This window comes from Nanorana parkeri, unplaced genomic scaffold, assembly GCF_000935625.1.
Source record: "Nanorana parkeri isolate BGI_ZX_2015 unplaced genomic scaffold, ASM93562v1 scaffold353, whole genome shotgun sequence".
Classification (NCBI taxonomy): domain Eukaryota; kingdom Metazoa; phylum Chordata; class Amphibia; order Anura; family Dicroglossidae; genus Nanorana; species Nanorana parkeri.
The window spans coordinates 716065-739534 of record NW_017306621.1 but is presented as its reverse complement, the minus strand read 5'-3'; the positions used below and the strand labels follow the sequence as shown (position 1 = coordinate 739534).

The 23470-nt window shown below is 41.9% G+C and overlaps 1 protein-coding gene across 6 annotated transcripts in view; it reads right to left on the bottom strand.

The window, feature by feature from the left end:
- EXOC6 (exocyst complex component 6) overlaps positions 1 to 23470 on the bottom strand; it is a 185039-nt gene that overhangs the window by 59293 nt on the left and 102276 nt on the right. For 3 of the 6 annotated variants that reach the window (XM_018558692.1, XM_018558693.1, XM_018558696.1), the window contains exons 17-19: positions 23006 to 23140; positions 21265 to 21444; positions 8596 to 8625 (exon numbers count right to left, since the gene is read on the bottom strand). In XM_018558692.1, coding sequence (XP_018414194.1) covers positions 8596 to 8625; positions 21265 to 21444; positions 23006 to 23140 — 345 coding nt within the window. The remainder of the gene's footprint in view (positions 1 to 8595; positions 8626 to 21264; positions 21445 to 23005; positions 23141 to 23470) is intronic. The other 3 variants (XM_018558694.1, XM_018558695.1, XM_018558697.1) reach the window with 1 other exon arrangement.

Here is a 23470-nt window from a genome sequence, read left to right as displayed (position 1 = left end):
TCCAGAAACCTTATTATTTTCTAAATGCACTTATCATAGGGGAGAGGTGTTAATTAGGCGCCCACAGGGAGGCAACCCACGATTTATAAAATTGAAACTTTCTCATTAAACTGTTCAGTTTACACATCTGAATAATAGCTGTAATATTTGGGGAACTTAGCACAAATGGTAAGCGCTCAAAGACCAATTCTGAAGCCACTTTAACATAAAACAGGACAGTCTTTTTATTTATTTCATCAACACAACAATGACTTTCTTCCGTAACAACATAAGGTTCGCTTGTATTTCAGCAATAGACAATGTCTCAACAACTAAAGATTGTCGTACATACTCCATGTGTAACTGGTTCTCTAAGCCTCCTCTGCTGTCTTCCCTCTGCCTATAGCACACACAGCCACCTGGCTCCCCTCTGACTTCTGGGTGGGGTCTTCCTAACTCCTGAACACCTCTGTTCCTCTTCCCAGCTGGAGTCCAGAACATTAGCCAGCACCCCTCCCAAAAGTGCTGTGCACAGGTGTGCAATTAGGTGCTGGCTCCTACTAAACCATGGACCCAGGAATGGAGATTTCCTCCCTCCCAATTCTCTTAGAAATCTCCCAGTTCCAGGATCCCATGCCAAATCCAGAAAACCCGGAGAGAACTGTAAAGCAAGTTCTTACCCAGCAAAATATTTTGTTCCCTGGAAACGCTCAGCCCCTCTGGCTGAGAGTCCTGGGTGACTACAATACCCAGTTCTACTGTGAGAGTGCCACACAATAACACATAACATAGAATCACAATGTTATTCTTCTACTTGAAGTCGTTATTAAATGATTATTTAACTATTGGAAGCCTTTATTTTTCATGAAACACCATTTTATCTCCACCTGGAACGGCCCAATTTTCTGCTCTCTTTACTGAACCTCACAATTAATGTCAATGGGAAACTAGTGATATTTTAATATTTTAATGGTAAAGGTCTTTGCTCCTGCCAGATTTGGCAACAAATACATGTGTGGGATTCCTATAATCAGAAGATCGGTCAGAAAATGATAAATCACAATGGCTTTGGTAAGGCCGCTCTCAACGAAAACAGGACATCCAACATACAAGGGAATCCAGGGCTGAGCAAGACAGTATGAGAGTCCAAAAACGTTTAATAATAGAATGGGTTCATAAATGACAACACAGAACAGCCAACCCTAAGTCTTTGAGCTCCCAAAACACATTGGCTGTTCGTTGCTGTTGTTTATTAACCAATTCTATTATTAGACGTTTTTGGACTCTCATACTGTCTTGTTTGGCGCTCTCATTGGACATATATGCATACAACTTTTGGTGTAGAGGCTGTGTGACAGTAGTAGCGGGGACAAGTTGGGGGAAATGGGTTGCAGCATTTAAAGGATAAAAGTACAATCATCCTATAACGAGCAAAAAGATGTGCAACAATTTCAGTGAATTGACTTTCACATATAAAATTCGATAAGAAAAGAATAATAAGTCATTTGGTAAGTTCAGCTGATTCATGCAATCAAACCTTTACCATTTTCAAAACATGCAAGATCATGAAAATATACTTTCATGAATTGACCACTAATACCCCTTAGCCAAGCAATGGAATACTTAATTATACTTTACTTTTGATATGCTGTACTAACTTACCTCACCCGAAACAATGGAACGCCACAAGGAAAGTTTCCATATGAGAGTAAAAATAATACAGGCAATACTTTGTGGATATTAAGCAATACATAGTAAAGTAATATATCTTTATATATCTATATATATATATATATATATATATATATACAGTAGGTATATTATATGAAACCCCTGCCCAGGACATGATGGACAATTAATTTAACATAACAATGGTGGCATTATTTGATAGAGGAGGTTAGCCCAAGGCCAGCTAATCTGCATATTCCTCAGGAGAAGAAAATTTAGCGAGTCCTTAAGGGATGCCCTAGATAGAACGCTCTCTAATAGAGAATAACATGAGGTGAGCAGAACTGAATTTTGACATCATGTTGCCCTCTAGGCGCATGTAAATCAGAATGCCCTTTGAACGGGTCAAATGCTGCAGGCGCCACTTGTCACAAGATTTTTTCTTTTAAAAAAACAATGCACTATTGGAGGCCGTCTGGAATGCGTTTCTCAATGCATAGACAGTAGAAAATCACTTTATTCCAATTACAGAAGTTCACATCATTGTGTTGCATTGATGTGCACTGAAAAAAGTAGAGCATGCTGCAGTTTAAGGCTCCATTCGGAGGAGCGTACATTAGTCGCGAACTTTTGGAACCTGCCGCATTATCGCGCTTGCACTATTTTGTGGGCCGCGCGGTTTAGCACATTAAAGTGCATTCTTTTTTCTATTTAGAGCGGCTCTGTGCGTATTCGTACAGCCGAATACGCGTGGACAGCCGCCCCAGTGTAAATGGAGCCTTAGGCAGGACAATGCGTGTCAATTCATGTCAGCAGAGTGTAACGCACGTCCACACTTCTCATAAAAAAAAAAAAAACCTGCTACTTAAATGACCATCAAGTATGACATCAGCATAGATGCCGTGTTTTGAGACTCTTCACATCTAAAAAACACACCAGGAAGAGACAAACGCGCTATTTCTCACCTCCATTCAAATGATCATGTTTTTTTTGTTTTATTCTATTGCAAGGGGAGATGTGTGTGCCTTCCCTCTATTCCAGTGCTGCTGTCTCTGAAAGGCACTTTGGAACTCAATTCTTCTGGGAGTGCCAGATGCTGGAGTTCCCTGCCGCACGTTGTGGTTACCTCCTCTGACCCTGACGTAACAGCATACACCAGTGTTCTGTAGTCTGAATCATGTAACACTTATCCTAAAGTTCCTGCAGCTTCCACACAAACATGCAGCTATCCCTCACCATAACTTCCCCCAAACTCTACACTGAGGTCAGCACATTTAGAGTGGCCATTTGAGTGTATCGGTTTAAACTTGCTGATGCCAGTAGAATACGCCAGTAAATGGGGGGTGTTGGGGTGGCCATAGACTGAAGACTGCTGAAAAGGTCACCAAAGAATAAAGGACTGCAACAAAAGTAAGACCAGTATACAAAAAAAGACAGCATATGGTCAAAAACTATAGGATAAGTGTTGGATTTCCAAAATAGACCACTGTGTTCTATTTGGAAAATTCAGTTAGCTCACATAAAGGTTGAGTTAGCCATTAAAAGGCCTTATAAAAAACACTGCCTGGCCACAAAAAAAGTCACCATCTGGATTTCAGTGCAGGATTTCAGATTGCAGTTATGATCTGGGGTTGCTTCAGTTGGTCAGGTCTAGGTTCAACAACATTATGTGCCCAAAAAAATTAGGTCACCTGCCTAACTGAATATACAGAATGACCAGGATTTTACATTCATGGATTTTTTCTTCCCTGATGGCACGGACATATTCCAAGATGACAATGTCAGGACTCATCGGGCTCAAATTGTGAAAGAAAGGTCCAGAGTGCATGAGACGTCATTTTCACACATGGGTTGGTGACCACAGAGTCCAGACCTTACCTCATTGAGAATTTTTGGGATGTGCTGTAGAAGAGTTGACACAGTGGTCCAACTCTCCTATCATCACTACAAGATCTTGGTGAAACATGAATGCAACTGTGGATGGAAATAAATGTTGTGACATTGCATAAACGTATCGAAACGCCACCGCGAATGCGTGCTATTATCAAAGCTAAAGGCGGTCCAAGAAATATTAGAGTGTGATTTTGGCCAGGCAGTGTATATAAACCATTGTTTTATGTAGTCAGCTAACAGAGGCTATTAACAGTGCCCTAGAATAAAACCACAAAAAAAGGAATCATTCATATGCACAGAAAAATTAATTTTCCCTGAGCCAGGAACTTAGCATGAAGGTAAACTCCACTTCCATAGAACAATTGATACAAAATATATAATAGTGGTGATGAGAATCCTGTGCAACATGTGACCAGCAAGAAGTCTTCAGGCGGGTCACAAGATGCACAAGGTTCTTTCCAATGCTAGGTGGTCCTCAATGCATAGAGCTGTGCTGACGATATGACATCAGTGTCACTCTCTATAACATTACACTGTGAGTACAGAGCAATGTGAAGACACCTCCTTAAGGTCAATACTACCCAGTGTCGTTCAACCCAGAAGACTGAGGACATCTATTGGTGGACAGAGATTACTCGATGACCTCATTAGTGAACTGATACTTCTTCACTGTCCAATCACAAGTTGGTGGTCCCTGGAATAGTCTGTATTGCCTGACTGCTGTGTAGTCTGGAAAGATCTCCAGGACTTGGCTCACTGGTCTGGCAAGTGTAAGAAACGTACCCAGTACTAGTTCCAGGAACAGAGTCCAGCGCCGCCTAACCTCAAATTGTTCTCCCTCAGCATCACTCTGCTCCTCCTCTCTAAGCCGACTCTGAGCTTATAGCCGGGATGTTTGAAATCCTCAGCATTCAAAAAATACAGCTGATGCTGATCATTTCCACTGCTGCAGCTACACCACTGTCCATCCAGAAAATAAGCAATTGCACTCTTCTTCCCACACTTGCCATCCTGGATATACATGTAAAGAGTACTCACCTATCCATGTGCCATCCTGGATCAGGGGAAGTAAGCTCACCCTGCCTGTGCATGCTGTGGGATTCCCAGTCCACTTAAAGCCACAGTATTTTCTTCTGTGCACTCTGCATGAGTTCCACACACAGGAACAACAGCAACACCATCCTTGTGCTCTCTGCATGGACTATCATTCCTTCCACTTATGCCACTGAGAACACCTGATGCAGCTAACCACAAGTACAGGCATTTATTTGCATTAACTCGCAGACTCTGCTTTACTAAACATTACTGTGGTTAAATGTTACTTAGCATGCTAACTGGAGGTTGCAGCATTACTGGCAAGTAACAACCTACTGGAAAATTACTGAGCATAGCTCTAAAGGACTAATGATCTCCTTTCTTTCAGACGGGACATTTGTTTTTTAGCTGGTCTCATTCTGTTAATATTCCGCAAAAGTCTGTATAAAGTAATACAGACTACCAGCTCACTTAAATTCCTCCTAACATTGGACTGCTAAAACGATCACCTCCTACCTATTATTATCCAGGGGTCACCATCTCATCCTTCCCCTGTAAGTAGCCATAGTAGCAGCTCTGTCCGCAGCTGAGATCTGTTAAAGACTAAGTATTACAGTTGCATTACAGCAAGGTTGCTTGGATCACTAAACTGGCTGAACAGTAAAACATTTCATATAAATATTTCAACTGTATATTCGGAGTGCAGCATTAAATGAGAACTATGTAAGTCTTGAACCGAAGACTGCAATGTTTGTCAATGACTGCTTCGGTGGAGAGCTTCAATCACTTTGAAGACTAGCATATCATTCATATTCTACATCAGACTGTCCTTGTTAAACAAGGACGTTAAGTCACTTGCTACAGGCTGCAACAAGATAAAGAGCAATCAGACCAGAACAAAAGTATATATAATTGTTTTTAGAAAGAGGTCAATAGCAGTGTGCAATCGACATGTGTAAATGGTCTGATGACAGTTCATGTGTAGTGAACACCAGCATGGCTTTATCTTCTGTTCTGGCAGAACATAATACAGAAACACTACACTGAAATCATGGCAGCTTTAAATATAAATCAAATTGGAGACACATGCTGACAAACAGCCTTGCGGTCGGGGGCGACATGAACCTGGGATATGTTGCTCTTGGCAAATCTGCAAGGAGCAGAATACAAAGTCATTTTTATTCGCACTGATAAGGAGCTATAAGGCTTTCCAATATGGGAATACTGGCAATAGAAACTTTTAACCCTTCTATCAAAGCTATGTCATCCCTGAAGCTTTGAATCTTAGCTGGCGTGGTGGGCAGTACAGGGGTTACACCTAACGTCTGGATAATATTGTTCTCGGCAAATAAAAGATTATGATTAGGTTGGAATATCCGCAAAGTTCTTATGTGAGCCTCTGAAAGATTAGACAAACCGCAGAGAGGCAAGTGGAGATTTGTAATGACAAGATTCCCCGTGCCAGTAATTCATTCTGCTCCTGCTTAAAATATGTATGCGTGGCTTTATCACATTCTCATCAGTGCATAATATTAAACCTGAGCCGGAGCACAAGCAAACACCCCACTCTTAGCTTGGCTAGAGAAAGGTCATTGTATTCCACATAATTCATTCTCGACTCTGGTGACATTTACTGTATTCCTGGCAAATTAATCCCATCCCAGAGAAAAGGCTAAGCTTCCATATTCATGTCTGGAGGAAAAGAGCGGCCTTGAGAAAAAAATAATCTGTTGTGAGTTAGAGCTACACGAGTAAAAATAACAAGCTGGCATATGAATTTTGCATGTTTTAGGTCCCTATCAGACAGGCAGTTTGATCAGGCCCTACTATCAATTGTTCGGGCAGATCTGATCGGAAGCCCAATGCTACTCTATGGGCAGCTAGATCTTAACAGACGTGCGTCTGTATCGATCCGATTACTCCCGACTCCAGCCAGGTCCAGAAAACCAAACAGAGCAGAGTTCCATTCTGCTGGACCTAATCGTGATTGATCAGGGGTAATTTAATGTAAACGGACACATGCCTGTTTACATCAGACTCCTCATAGACCTAAAGTGGGTTGGGTAAGTTCAATTTTGACATTCCATTGCAAGCGGGGAAAAAATGGACAGAAACAGATGTCACAGATGTGATATCCCATCCATACTGCTCCTATCAGCAGGGGATCCGTGCATGAATCACCAGCTGATCAGAACTTACAGGCACCCGTGTGAAAGGGGTCTTGCTGCCTTTACAGAGATGGGACTGCCTGCTGGATGACGGAAGAACATCCTAGGAAACAGAAGGCCTCAACCACCCAAAAGTAATTTTTTCAGTGCTGCTCATAAAAAGAAAGGAATAATCCGATTCGTTGTTACACATACTGTAGGTACTTTCAGATACTTTGATATATGAGGCCCAAGACAGCAAATAAAGGTGAACCAGTTCATTTCTGACCTGAGTTTGTGAAAGTTTGACGTGTTTTAAAGTAGACCATAAATCGAAAAGTGAAGATTTGCTATTTTAAAGAGAACACCCAGAAATGTTAATTGTGCTTAAGCAGTAACCTGAAAAATGGACCGTTTGCCTTGAATTTCTCCCGAAAATATCAGTGCTTTTCCGATGCCTTGAGCCTTATAACTCTACATCTGCAGGTTGAGGCCTAGGGCACTGCTGTCACTGACTGATAGGCTCATGAGATTTGTAGAGAGATTTGGCAATGTCACTATTGTGCTGCTCACTGTTCTCCTTGCTGGAGAGAGAGCAAGCCATGCCAGAGGATCCACAGTGCAAGGATCTCAATGCATCTGCTTCATTCATTTCTGTGGTTCTATGTTTGTGCCATTCTCCTGCTGCTGTTTGACTATTCCTCCACCAATCATTAGATCACCAGTCATCAAGGAAGACAACCCTGACATAAGGAAGAAACGTCCTGCCCCTCTAAAAAGATGGCCACCTTCACATAGAGACACAGTACAAAGCAAGGCATAGAAAGTCATCATTAGGAAATGATCAGCTGCAGAGAGCCTACTGGCAATACTGATGACTAGTCCTTTACCCGCTGCTGTTTTAGGCACAACTTCCACCGTTCAGGTCTTCTTTGATTGCCCATAAATGGGGCAGGAGATATGCTGATTAGAGGTTTTAGATCTAATTTGCCAATATTCAGACTGTGTATGTGAAACTAATGGCTTTCCTCCTTTCTAATGTTTCTATGAAAACAGAATATCTGATCACATAAGGTAGATTTCATGTAGCTGTCGTACAAACATTTCTATTGTTCCCTAGATGATCAGCACTGGGGCATGAAGTCTAGATATCACAGACCTAATCAAATGTATACATGACCGGTTTTGTTACATATCATACTGCCCAAGTGTTAGGTTCCCCCATTCTTACAAGCAACAAGGAGAATAATTTATGATATAAATAATTAACAGCGGCAAGTGTTAGTGGCGCCACCACACAGCCGATTAAACTGAGATAAGTCGTTAGAATAGTTGCTAACCTTTGTTCTGTTGGCAGCAAGCTCTGAAATGTCTATTGACGAGTGAACCTGGGCAGAAAGAAATTACTATTTCCAATTTATTTAGAAGAACTAAAAAAAATCTTTTTATCAGTTTGTAGCTAAACAATGAATGTAAAAATGTTATTTAAAAAAAAAAAAAAAAACGAAAACTCTAAAAGACCCAAGACCTATAGCATCAGGCTGATCCTGTCCTAATACAGACCTATAGACATTATACACTTCTGTATACTAATAGGAAGAACTCTGTACTGCCATCTAATGGTTACACGTGGTACTGAATTATTTTCAAGAATGTAGTCGTATCTTTCCTGACAACTTTATTGACATAGTGGGATTTTAATTCCGCTTCCCAGCATTCCAGTATGTGAGTCTCCTGTCAACCACACAGACCACAGTGTAAGTATTATGTACACAATAAAGCTCTTCTTTTACACTAATAAGACCCCAAGTCGCCAACAACAAATACATCCATAACATTTACATGGTTAGTTTATTAGTTGACAATTACTCACCGACATAGCTCCATGGTCATTGTTGTTACTCTGGAGAGAATGCAGCAATGTGGCCAAAAGACAAAAAGGGGGAGATGTTAATTGCAAAGGAAATGTTAGAGGCAGACATTAGGGAGAAGTGTGTTAGAAGCAAAAATAGTAGAAAAGCACAGGAATGATCAACATGACCATCTCTGAACGAACAAGAGCTACAATAAGCATGAGCAACCAGTACTCTTGAACTCCTAAGGAACAGCTGAAAACAGAAGAAGAAGACCCTGGTGCTTCAAACCCTGGGTGTAGAGTCAATATGACCAAGGGTTCAGAGGTTCCGGTTAGTAGAGAAAATGTGAGGGAAGGGGGAAAGAGTACTGTCTTGCAGCTAAAGTAAAGGAGAGGATACCTTAAATAAAAATTAAAAAAACAAGAACAAAGAGCGCACGGATTCCTTGATTAAAAAACAAAACAAGAACAAAGAGCGCACGGATTCCTTGATTAAAAAACAAAACAAGAACAAAGAGCGCACCAGCCTAGTGCAATGCACTAGGTCTGTGCGTTCTTTTTTTTAGTTTTGTTTAAGAACAGCTAAGTACTCAGCATGCTGCCAGAAGGGGATTTTGGGTGGTTGCTGCTGCTTAGCTGCTGGAAGGCATAGGCCAACTATACCAGTTGCACACATTATGTAATGTTGGCATAAAGCTATATAAAAACAAATAAGCAAAGTGACACTAAATTCAGGAGTTAAACCTTAAAAATGCATTCAAGTAGCTTAACTATTAACAAAAATGTATCTTATTTGTGTATGACTCAGTTCTAGATCCTCAAATCCTCTCTGAATTGGTGCTGACACTGTCCTTCCTTCTGGAGGGGGGCTACTTTTGTTCTCCATGGTCCCTGTGTGTGTTGTAAAGTTAGGACCGCCATTAGAAATCTTGGTGCCCACTATACCCTACCTGACAGGGCCCCCGTCCTGACTAAGTAGCGCACAGTGAGACGCTGCATTGCGCTCTAACGTGCAGGAGGAATAGAGTAGAGGTTCTAACCCTTAGTGAGACCAAGGCCCAGTAGTTTTCTTCCAAAACCCAAGTAAAGTGGTTATTCAAAAAAATAGAGCTCTGGAGGTCATTGGCATAATGTGCTGGTATATACAGCATATTAGCACATTATGACTGAATTATTTTTATTTATATAATAAACGCATGGGAATGTAAAATATATATTCCCATACATTTATTGTATGATCATACACTTTTTTTTGCCTGCCATGTATGTCTTTTGATCTACCTTGCAGTTATGCTATCATTATGAGGTAGGGAGATTGATAGACATATATAGCAGACACTAGGCAGGTAACACATCGGTTCATCGCATGCCATGCTACGTGTGTCCTTGAGTGCAGGTCTCCTCCACTCACCCATGCTACCGCTGACTCCCCAGGTCTCTGTGCCACTTCTTGATTTTGTGTGATCGCCACTACTGCAGATGTAGAGTTGACACTGGTGTCTCCCAACAGTCTGACAACCAGCTTCCAAGACACCACGAGCACATACCCCCAGCACCGAGGTTCACCCCTGCCCCCCTTTTCCAACAATGGTTACCCCTGCAACCCTCTTTTAAAACTGCTCACCTCTGCACCCCTTGCATACCTGTTCCTACACTGCTCACCTCTGCACCCCGCATTCCTCATCTTACTTTGTTCACCTCTGCACCCCTCTTCCAATTCTGCTCACCTCTGTGTCTCCTGCATTCCTCTTCCGACACTGCTCACCCTTGTACCCCTCTTACTATTCTGCTCACCTCTGTACCCCTCTTACTATTCTGCTCACCTCTGCACCCCCTCATCCCTGTTCCTACTCTGCTCACCGCTGCATCCCTGTTCCTACTCTGCTCACCTCTGCACCCCCTGCATCCCTCTTCCTACTGTACTCACCACTGCACCCCTCTTCCTTTTTGCTCACCTCTGCACCCCCTGCATCCCTCTTCTTACTCTGTTTACCTCTGTACCCCTGCATACCTCTTCCTACACTGCTCACCTCTGAATCCCTCTTCCTATTCTGCTCAAACCTGCACCCTCTGCATCCACTCTGCTTGGAGTGGTGGCTACTTTACAACACACACAGGGACCAAAAGTAGTCACCCTCCAGAAGGAAGGACAGTGTCAGCACCAATTCAGAGATGATTGGAGGATCTACAGCCGAGTGACACACAAATAAGATACATTTTTGTTAATAGTTAAGCTACTTGAATGCATTTTTAAGGTTTAACTCCTGAGTTTAGTGTCACTTTAAGCAATCTTAACCATGTGGACACATTTTCAACACAATGGCATTAGATGAGCATCATGGCAGCTACTAAATATGATTATTATTGTGATCCCCAAACCTCTGCAATACTCCATGCACACAATGATAGGACAACTGGTCCTAGGCAAAGTGCTTGTATAACTTGTTAGGGAAATGAGATGGGGAGCTCTTTTATTCATCGACTTCCATCTATCATAAGGCCTTGAAAGCACTGATATGAACAATTCCTATGCAATGAATTGAACTATCTTCATGTAGAGCTTTTTGTAAAATGGTTTCCTCCCAATTGAACCTGCTATTGAAAGGACTGCGTGATATTTTTGATGCCTCATTCGGGACCTAATAAGCACTATAAAGTCAGCAGAGCCAAGTTCTTTACACCAAAATCTTACACCCCTCACAAAGCTGAGTGGGTGATGTAGATTATAGTGTCAGGATAGATTTTGTTAATGTGAGGTCGACTGTACTATATAACACATCTCTAGACAGACCTTGTAACAAGGCTTGCTCTGTTCACTGTTGCACTGCGGCACAAATGAATAGTGTCGAGGAATTGCCAACTGTCACTGATTTGCAGAGACAGTGCCAATTTTTAATTGTCCCTGGAAATTCTCTCTTGATGCTCGCGGTCTATTATCTGATTTGTTAAGTTACTGGCCAGCAGTGCAGAATTCATTCTTTTTTTTTCTCTGTGAAGTACTCAGACTCATGAAAAATGATTAACACACAGCAAGGTGTAACAATGCAAATTATAACAGAAACACACCAAACAGTAAAGATTATGAAGAATAAGACATTTACCATGCAGGAAAAAACACATATGATACCAAAATATAATAGAAGGAACAATCCCTTCTATTCCCTTCAATCCTTCTAAGACAGTGGTTCACAACAATTCTAAGGATGGGACCCCTTGGTAACATTTTTTTTTAGCAATTAAATTTTTTTATGTATTTTATTTTTTACTTATTTTTCACTTAACTTTATTGCTATCACACAGGAGACACAGAAGTTCTCCGGTCTGCTCCCCGCTCTCCATCCTGAAGTAATTTGCTGTGTTCCTGGGTCCCCCAGAAGAGCGGGGGGACCAAAAACCCAGACGGGGGGCAGCAGGCTGGGAGGGAGGCGGCCAGCTAAGTGGGACGGACCATTGAGTGGAGTGGGGGGGGGCTGGGACAGAGCAGCAGGCTAATTACAAGTGATGTAGGCGGCTGTACAGCTGCCAAAATCACTTAACTGGCTCCCCCGCTACACATTTAGCCTTGGTTGCACGAAGCAGGGCTAAATGTAGAAAAAAAACACTCGCCTGCGTCCCCCTGGCCACAGCTGCTGCAGTGACATCTGGCGGTGCAGGGGGAGAACTAACACTGCTGCGCTAGCAGGAGGCTGAGGAGCCTCTCACCTAGTGCTGCAGAAAGCACATGGCGACCCAGAGTTTGAGAATCACTGCTCTAGGATTTGCTCATAGGAAACAATCCTCCGACAATCTTGCCTTCACCTGACATAAATATCCCCTGACGATCCCAACATTGTTTCCTAAGATGCAGCAATGTGGTTGTATGTGAGTTTCCAACAGTCTTAGTACTGAATGCAAATGCACATTGAAGTATAAACACCCCCACCCTTCCTGCCCTGTGCTCGCCATGGCAACAGGGGCGAGGGGGCGCAGCCAGGCTGGCCCTGGCTACGCCCCCTCTCAGCTGCGCCTGAGGCGAGTGCCTCACTCGCCCCATGGTAGCTACAGCCCTGCTTTCAAGTATTACCTACTTCAAACACTTGTCACCCCAACCTTTAACATCTTCCTCCAACAATCTGAATGCCTAATCTACCCTTACATGTAACCCATACAATCAACCCCCTAATTCTTAACAAAATATTGCAAATTAACCATTAATAGGACCTAGCATCAGATATACTGTATATAACAGGGGTAGTGAATTCAAACTCAAGGGGCTCCAGTGAGTAAAATTCTCATTGAGCCGAGGTCCGAATCGCGGTCCAGACAGAACGGTCACTCAGTTCTGCACTGTAAATCCACAGCTGCTGGTGTGTGTTCCATGGTACAGTGCTGATGTGCGATCACTGCGTATGGCACTGTTTATTTTTTTGTTAGAAGTCGTCATCCCCCCCTCCATGTGACACCATTTGGAGGTGACAGATTCTCTCCATGGAGACATCAGGGGTCTATCAGACCTCTGATGTCTCTCCTGCCCTCCAATACAGATAATCAAGAACAGGATTGTGCTTGATAGTCTGTATACCCAGCACTTCAGCCAGCTTCTGACAGTTCTGATACAGGAAGTGCGGAGAGCAGCGCTTCATGCTTCCGTGATCACAGAGCATATCGAGGAATGTGAAAACCATGGCAAAGGGGGTGCAGGGAGGTGGGGCACAACAGCCTGCTAACACAATTAATGTGGATGTCTGTACAGTTGCCCAGATCACTTATAGTTGTAGCAGCCGGCCCTGCCTGATGTTATCGGTTGCTAGGATGCCAGCGCTCCTAGCAACCAATGACTGAAGCGGAGAGGGGGCCTGCACTGGGTTAGGACTGGCAGTGGAAACAACGGCCTCAAAAAGCCATAACCCAGTATGGGTCAGCAATCATGGTCCAGACAGAACCGCCACTCGGCACATGTACGGACCGCATTCTGCCATTTACTGACCCCTGGCATATTAGAATCTTCAGAGCATGCAGGCCAAGTAATCTTTAAGTGTGAGACGTATATGTGTCTATTACCTCTTGCAGAGATCCCAGTACTCCTTCTGACAATACCTTCATCTGCCTTTCTCTCCAGGAGAGAGAAGTCTTTCTTTAGGCATCATTCAGGGTCAGCATCTACATCCTAGACTGAGATTCTGGCTCAGACAAGGCACATACATTCTAGTCTTGGCTGTGTTCACAATGTCTGGCACAGATCAGCCCCTGCTGCAAGTCCTCATCCTTGTGACTTGCTACAAAGTTACAATGTTGCCATCTGATCAATGGGGGAGAAGAGACTGAGGAAATACTTTCTTTCTACAGAAACCTGAAGAAAAATTCAGTTTCAAAATATAGGCCCACCAGAGAAGCCTGAGAGATTATATATGCTGTGAATGCACACCACTGTAAGCATGCCCAATGCATTCATATTATTATAGCCATTAATACATCAAAGTCAGATTACAAGTAAATACGTTGCTGTGCAGGCATTAGCGGGCATTCTTTTCAGCCCGTCTTTACCTAGAAAGATTACAGAGAAGTAAACTAATGAGCAATAATCTTTAGCTCAATGTAAAAAATATTCTTATAGAAAGTCATATGCCGTCACTGGCAGGATTACCGTTCAGAATAATAGTTATTCTAAGAGGATCAGTATTAACTGTTCTCCATTCAAAATGGAGGACATTTCTAAGGTCCCTGCCTAGGTCTGTTCATTCTAAATGAAAAACAAAAGCACTAATGAATTAACTAGGCATCAGGGGGATGGACAGCAAACATTATGGAATTGGTAAAGATATCAAAATTGTAACCGAATATTGTTTTCCAAGCATTTCAAGTGAAGAAACGTTTGTGGACATCTGACCATCACACCAACAGAATTGGACACATTTGTTGGTACCCTTACAGTGTTATGCAAGATAAAAGTAAAACTGCAACATAAACAGATATGACCTATGTACAGAAAGGTCATGTTAGAAAGTATTCCCTGTTATACAGCATTCATTATTTTCCACTAATGCACCCTTTTCATTGGCTTTCTTCCATTGTTCAGTTCTACTTCTCCCCTCCCAAGAGGACTATTGCCTAGTATGGATACTGAAAGCAATACACTGCTTGCACATCTTGCTGTAGTCCTATCCACGGGAATGTGCATGAAAGTGTGGCTCCTGCAGGTTTCCATAGGACCCTGCAAGCCAAGGAGTCTCTCTTGTAACGGAAGTGGTTGGGTACACTGGGAAAAAAAGGAACAGAAAGAAATACTAAGCTGAAGATGCTGGTGATTATCCCTGATGAAGGAGCATTCTGTGGACTCCCAAAATTATGTTTTATCCTGTTGATGTATTGTTAATAAAAAAAACTACTTTGTGGTGTACTATTAGTATTACTATACTCTACTATTTGTGGTGGCGCCCCTATTTTCTTTGAAAATATGGGAGCTGCCTCGCCAAAGGGTTCAAGTGCTACAGTCAGTCTGAATTTGGGACACCAATAACAAGAAATCTTAATGCCTCTCATTTATACATTCAAGCTTTTCATAGCTGTCTATGAAGAAGAAGAAGCAAGATGACCCAAAACAGAGTTTTTTTCCACTGATAAAGTTATTGTTTTGTATAAACCCACACTGTCTGGCCAAAAAAAAAAAGTCACACACTCTAAAACTTAATTGGATCGTCTTTAGCTTTGATTACAGCACACATTCGCTCTGGCATTGTTTCCATAAGCTTATGCAATGTCACAACATTTATTTCCATTCAGAGTTGTATGAATTTTTCACCAAGATCTTGTAGTGATGATGGGAGAGTCAGAGCACTGTGTAAAGTCTTCGCCAGCACATCCCAAAGATTCTCAATGGGGTTAAAGTTTGGACTCTGTGGTGGCCAATCCATGTGTGATAATGATGTCTCATGCTCCCTAAACCACTCTTTCACAATCTGAGCCCGATGAATCCTGGCATTGTCATCTTGGAATATGGCCAATGTGCCATCGGGGAATATGGAATGATGGACAAACCTGGTCATTCAGTATATTCAGGTACCCAACTGACCTACTTTTTTGGGGGCATACGATTGCTGAACCTAGACCTATTATGCAATGGAAGGCTCTTACCCATTTGCTAAGCTAAATCTAAGTGGTGACTTTTTGGGGGGGCAGGCAGTGTACATTACGATTATTATTATAGATACAGTACATTGAAGATTGGTGATGTTATGTGGACAGCTTAGATGCAGTATTAGATGATGTACTTAGTGGCATTCCTTAAATTCATCATTTAGTCCACTGAGACTTGCTGCACTAAAAGATGGATATAATTATGGAGAATATCTATGAATAAATATCCTATTTATCAAAATGTCTAATTATTCCTTGGGTATTCAGTCTTGGTGGAATTAAAATGTTATTTTCTCCACATGGATGAATAAATCTACTTGACTGCGTGGGCTCTTGATATATGGCCTCCAAATCTAGAGTATCAACACTTTGCATATATTAAGAAAAAAACATTCTTCATGTATTTTTAGACTTAAGGACAAGTACAATGGTTATAGCAGTTAATTCCTATTATGTCATTGTACTTTTTCTAATACTACAGTATATGAATAACAGCATTAAGAGAATCATTATTTCAAAGGAAGTTATAACTTTTTGTACATTAGATGTATGCTTGAAAGTGATCATTTTATTGCAAATATTCTTATTTAAGTTAGTTTATGAGAAAAAGAAAAGTATATGTTACTAGAAAGCAAAATATAGGTAATACCTTTCTTTGGCTAGCTAAATATTCTCTACAGTGCAATCCTTTTTGTGTCTTGACATTACAACATGCACAACAAAGAGAACTGAGTATTTTGAAAAGCTTTTACTACAAAAATACTTTATATTCAATAGGGATGCACCGATACAAAGTACCGTACTCGGTACAAGTACAGATACTTTTCCAGCTCCAAGACTACACTAGAGAAAAATTCAAAAATTAGGAGGCAGCTGTCATTTGTAAGGAGCACACAGAGCTCCTGGGATTTGTACATCTCTATTTTAATGTATGATTTTGTTTTTATAAATATATATAAAGGGATGCACAGATACCCTTTTTGCAAGTACAAGTACTGATACATGTCAAAGTTCTCACAGATACAAGTACTGATACATTTTTGTTTATTGTAATGTGACAGTTTTTCTAAAACAATACAAACTAATGATTTCAGGACAGTGGTGGAGCGCCAGAGCCAGGTCCCAGCTGCAACAGCTGCAACCCTGGTAGTTCTCATGAAAATGCCAAGTATCGGCACTGGTATCTGAACGGGTATCGGTGCATCCCTAATATTCAACTACCGTATATACTCGAGTATAAGCCGAGATTTTCAGCCCAACCCTTTTTGGGTGAAAAGTGCCCCCCTCGGCTTATACTCGAGTCAGCGCCAGCGTGTCATCTTACTTACCTCGCCGAGCGTCGCGTCACTGCTGCTCCGGTGTGCGGCACTCCGTGCGGGGTCATCTGGCAGTCTCCGGGTCCTAATTTAGGTGGCCGGAGACTGCCAGATGACCCCGCTCGGAGCGCCGCACACCGGAGCAGCAGTGACGCTACGCTCGGCGAGGTAAGTAAGAAGAAGAAAAACCCCCCCGCAGCGGCCAGTCAGGCAGGGGAGCAGGGATGAGTCAGCGGCGCGCTGATCAGGCGAGAGGAGCTCCAGGTGGGGTTGTAATTTAGCGGGCAGGCACCTCTGAGCCAGCTAAATTAGGACCCCACCTGGAGCTCCTCACACTGGACCAGCGCGCCGCTGACTCGTCCCTGCTCTCTCCGTGATGTGATGATCCGATCACCGGCACACAGTGAGTGAGGGGAGGGAGGGAGGGTGGGTAGAGAGAGAGATTCATTAAGCAATTATATATGTATTGTCTGCACTGTATTAGCAGTATATACTCTATATAGAGTATATACTGCTAATACAGTGCAGACAATACATTTACAATTATACTAACATGAATGTATTAAATGATCTGTATGTAGCCCTGTACTATGGATCATTTAACCCATTCATGTTAGCAGAGGATCATTGTAAATGTATTGTTGCAGGCACTCTATATGTACATGTACTATATACTACATATAGAGTGCACTGAACAATAGATTTACAATTATCCTCTGCTAATATGAATGGGTTAAATGATCCGTAGTACATGATATGTAGCCCTGTACCCCCTTTTCCACTTACAGAGCTAGGTTATTTTTCTTTTAAATAAATATTAATGTCATTTTATTGGTATCTATCTACCAGTAGCTGCCTCATTTCCCACCCTCGGCTTATATTCGGGTCAATACTTTTTCCCAGTTTTTTTTGCTAAAATTAGGTACCTCGGCTTATATTCGGGACGGCTTATACTCGAGTATATACGGTACATAAAAGGTATCACCCATTTTTTTTTTTTTTTACTTTCCTGTTATTATTTATAGCTAGCACAGTACAAAACTTAAAGCAGAACTGAAGCCAAAACCTTTTTTTTTTAACTTTTGGATAGAGTTATATCCCATATCAGCTTTTTTTTGCCATGTGTCCCATTGGGGAGATTTGCTTTCACTTCCTATCTGATAGCCATAACAGGACGTGAGAGGAAATCGGTCCAAAAGATGGGAGATTCCTGGTGGTCAGCAGGGTCAGAAGAACTAGTGATCTAATTGTCAGATTTCCCCTCTATTCCTGTGATAACAGTCACCTCCTTAAAGAAGAACTCCAGGCAGTCTATAAATTAATCCTTGCACTGCTCTGACACTTTCAGGCAGTGTTAGACTTTGTTGTTAAGCCCCACCACCAGATTTTCTTACTGGCCCATCCTAATGGGCGGCCACACTGGCCAATAGAAATGTGAAGGAGACAGGAAAGGGTTGCACAAACTTTACCAGTGACTGCTGAATGTGCTTCTAGGTGCCTGCACTTTATACCCATATCAATTATTTTTTTGTTTGGTATGACAAAGTCTCTTTAAAGGAATGGAACGTCAAAAACATAAACACATAAAAGTTCAGAATAATGAGCTTCCTAGTCCAATAGGTATTTCTGATAAACTATCATTATGATTTTCTCATTGCAATGTCCCAGCTAGACCCTGGATAACTGTGGGCACTCTGCTCTGTGCTAATTGCGTTGCCACCCACAGTCTAATTCTAAACTTCCATTTAGTCTTCCAACTGGCGATACGTTCAAGATATGTTTGTGAGGTTCATAGCTATGTTCTGGCTGAATACACCCACTCCCATATGTTACCATGTAATAGTGTCATTTGGTAGAGCTAGGAGAGCTATAGTGAAAGTTTGGAGTTTTCGTTATTAAGCCTTTTATATATTTAAAGTGTAAAAAGGGGCACTCTGTATTTATTTCTTTACATTTGTGAATAGAACATATTTAGTATTAAAAGGTCCATATTATCAGTCATCAATAAGTGTTAAGTGTAGCACTCCCAATACAAAACCTATCCTTTATCTCCTTCCCAAGCTTTACACAACTGACTTAAGCCTTGTTCACATCGATGTGTCATAACACACGTGTTACCACTCATCAAAATGCATGTTGCTTGGCATCCCATTGATCGGTGTTGAAGAACATTATGAAAAATTGTGCAGGAACTTTCTTTTATCAGTCATTCTTCATTGTGGGGCCCATAGAAGTCAATTGGAGCAAATGAAAATGCATGACACATGGGTTTTCATGCACTGCAAATACGTGGTTACTGAGACCCGCTGCTGGCAACAGGCTATGTGCCCTAACCTAGCTTCAGTTGGAAAATGACAGGCTCTTCTCACACCTTCCTACAGTATATGCTGAGCACATCATCCAAGAAAACACACAGCAAAAGCACAAATGGAAGCGCTAAGGTGTGAAGCCAGACCTAAACCAGACCACTTTATCATTCCAGGCAGAGGGTGTTTCCATGCAAGCATACACTGCTGTGGCTTCCAAATAGAAAGCATGCACACTGCTGTACTGCCCACCTCAACTCTCCTTAGCAATGTTACACAATCCTGTGTCACTGCTTCCCACCCTGAAGTGACTGCATGCCCAGGATATCATAGCAGAGGGTGACGTTATCTGCCCACTTTACAAATTGAACCCATACACAATCAGAGCAGACACACATTGTCAGAGCACATGCAATCTATTACACACACATATATATTACACAAACACAGCACACACAGTCAGAATGCATGCACTCACATAAAGCACACACCGTCAGAGAACTCAGAGAGACCACACACATGCACAGCACACAAATTTAGAGCACTGGCATAGCACAGAGAGCATACATAGTACACTGGGGACAGAGTTAGAGCACACAAACACTTCACAATGCCACTTATAGAAATTTCGGTATGTGCTGTTAGAAAAGCATGGCAGCAGTATGACGGAATCGCTATTTGCGCTCATAATATAGCAATAATGTTCCTCTTGTATATAAAATACTGATTATCAATAAGTACACACCGGTGGGAGATTTCACTGATGTATGTTTGCAAGGTTGGGGTCAGGGGGTCTCCTGAAACACAGTGACTTTGTTTGTGCATATGAAAATAACTCAATAACTAGAAGATTGGAAGAACTTCACCTGTTTCAGGCTGGCAGCACTATGCCACTGCCTTGTAGTTAGTCATTTTGTTTTGCCATTGTGAAATTAAGTCTATGAGATTTTAAAGGATCCCTTTCATGTGCCTGGAGTTCTGCTACAATCTGTGAGCTCCTTAAAGCATATCTACACACGTGCATTTTTGGCTACATCGACAGATGTTTTTCTGTACTTGCTGAAAATGTTCTTAACCTGAAAAATGAAAACGAATGCAACCACCACATCTAAGTACTGGAAAGCTGCAATATATTACATATTGTTCTTGGTGTAGTTATACTTTAAGTTGGTCGTTGGGCTGCCTAACAAGTGTTATCAAATAGACAGTCCAACTAATGGAGCACAAACCATGGGCTTACAATGCTGCTTCTAATTGGAAATTCCTATCCTTCTCAGCTCCAACTAGTGGCCAGAATGCTGTCGGAGCACTAAATCTATTTACCGTATATACTCGAGTATAAGCCGAGTTTTTCAGGCATTTCCCCAGTTTTTTGTGGTAAAATTAGGTACCTCGGCTTATATTCGGGACGGCTTATACTCGAGTATATACGGTACTTAAGAAAACTGTAGAGAGTGAGGTATGATGCCAAACATGCTACAATCGATTTTGAGTTTACATGCACTCTAAAAAACTTACTCTTGCAGTGGGGCTACCCCCCACACTGCAAGGGTTAAGAGCTTGTTTGATCTAGGGGGCTCAAATAAAGCAAATAAAGCTGATATACTCACCTGATCCTCGGTCTCATCCAGCCTCCAGCAATCTAAAGACTGCTGATATCATCATGTCTAATGCAGTTCCACTGGCCTGCATTAGACGTAAGGATGCCGCGGAGGGGGAGAGAGGTGAGCGCTGTCCTCCGTAGGACTGAGGATCAGGTGAGTATATCTGCTTTTTTTTACCCCCTAAATAAAATGAGCACTTAACCATTGCAGTGCAGGGGTAGCCCCACTGCAAGGGTAAGTTATTTAAACTCCTGTTCTTTAAGGTAAACTTACAAATGCTCCTGCAATTAACAAACACACATCCACTTACTTCAAGCTGGCAGAAAACAGATAATTCCATCAACTTACAGGCAAGTTAGTGAAAACTTGAAATGTGCTTCGTAAAAAATTAATCAGATCCATTAGGTAGCCGCTGGCCCTTCCATCTGGCTCCGCCATTGTCCAGTCATAGTCTGCGAGCTGGATGAATTCATCAATTTTTTGGTTGAGTTTGGTGTATATTTCCTCTTCGGCTGCATGCCTCGCATCCTGAACAAAACAGTGCGCAGGTTACAGAGTGATATCCATTACAATCAATCAAAACTGGATGCTGCCTGAAACTCCAGTGCTTCTCCTACATGACAAATAGAAATGTGCTTTTAAATTTAGATCTACAGTCTTCCAGCTCATTAGTAATATATTGAAGATAATCAATCAAAGTGTCGTGGTAACAGCAGTAACTCACTTACCACTGACTTGCCAGTCCATCCTTTACTAGTGAACAAAACGCCCAAATTAGCAGGCCTGCTATAGATCATTTTTAAAAGCTTGTTAATCAGTAATGAAATGTCCTCAATAAGGGAGCCTCGTGGGTATAGAAAGCTCATCTTCTGTGTGCAGGTAGTACAAGCTTTAGCAAAGTCAAATGAAAGTTATAGAAAGCACCCTTCTGTTACCTATATTACAATGTGAAGTATCAAACCTGTACCAACATTTCAAATAAAAGAGAACTGGTGTAATAAGAGTTAAACTAAACAGATCTCAAAGTGGAAGTGAGAAACGAGTGAAATAATAAAAAACATGATCCACCAGAAATCCAGTGTGATTCTAACTTCCTGTTTGAGCTTACAATGTAGTGCCTTATAGTATTATGAATCTTGCTTGCTGGACTACAGAACTCGTCTCTCCTCCACCCTCCTCTGTCCCTCGCATGCATACATTGATTTATTTCCAATCTAAATAATGCTGCTGCCTTGCTTTCCCCAGCATCTACCCATACACTGTGTGTAGGGAAAGTGCTCTAGGGACATGTAGCTCTGGGGGAACGTGCCTACGTTAACAGAAAATGAATTTCCAGCAGCTGCCCTTGCAAGAATTTTACAAGCCTGGTCATGTTGTCACAGAGAGGTGCAACACAATAGAGCGAATTGGGTCGAAAGCTGATTAACCTAAGGCTCTGTTCACACGGGACAATCTGGCATTCCTGCAGCAAGAACCGAGAATGATTGTCGCTGAATGCAGGATAGATGCATCCACTGACAATCATATATCACAAGCCACATGCAATCATACATGGACTGCAGCTTACAGATGCGGCCGCTGTCACCCAGTCATTTATTTCAATGTGTATAGTGGCTGCATCTAAACGGGACACCTGGCATTCCTGCTGCAATAATCCTCAGGTTCTTGCTGCAGGAATCTCAGAACGCTCTCCATGTGAATGGGGCCTAAAGCATGTTTTCAGATTGCGGGAAGCAACTGGAGGAAACCCACAAGACCCCAGAGCAGCAAAGCCATTGTGTTGCCCTTAAACCAATAGGCTATTTGGTTGTAGTAATAGACAATGCAAAAGGTATGTACTGTCTTTCTCCACAATCAGCAATGTTATATAATCTGTAAAGAATATGAATAGGTTTCTAAAGCAGGAGCTATCCCCAACTAGAGGAAAGCCTATCAACTTCAATCACTGGGGATATGAGTCACCCACCCAGCTCTGCACATTACCACACTAATAAATACATTCTCCTTCTCTATAATGAAAGTGGAAAATCCCTTTAACCTTTACATAGCTGGTTATGTCACTTTTGAGGAGTATGACAATAAAACTCACCTTGAAAGTGGACAGGCCATAAAGTCTTGCAGTGTGAACAGTCTCGGGTGAAACATTTGTGATATTGGTAATAAAGTCCTCCAGGTATTTACAGGCTTGTTCCAGGTGTGTGGTGTTTATGATGATCTGCACAAGCTACAAAGCAAAAAAAAAAATCTGATAATAGGCATGTACCGCCCGGTTCCACCTGATTTTATTCTCAAGAGGTCCTGTCTTTCCTATACTGCTGTAATATACAGTAATTACTGTGTGACAGGATTCAGCCATGCTCCGTATAGCCCAGAGCTGTGCTCCGAGAACAATACGGCTTCCTTAATGCTGCGAGAAACACCCAAACCTTGAGGTCAAGCAAGTTTATGTAAGTCATTTAAATGTTTAAAGAACATGATGAGGAAGACATTGAGCTATGTGAAATGAGCGTCTTGGTAAATGTTACATTTACAAATAGAAACAGACAGATTTGTT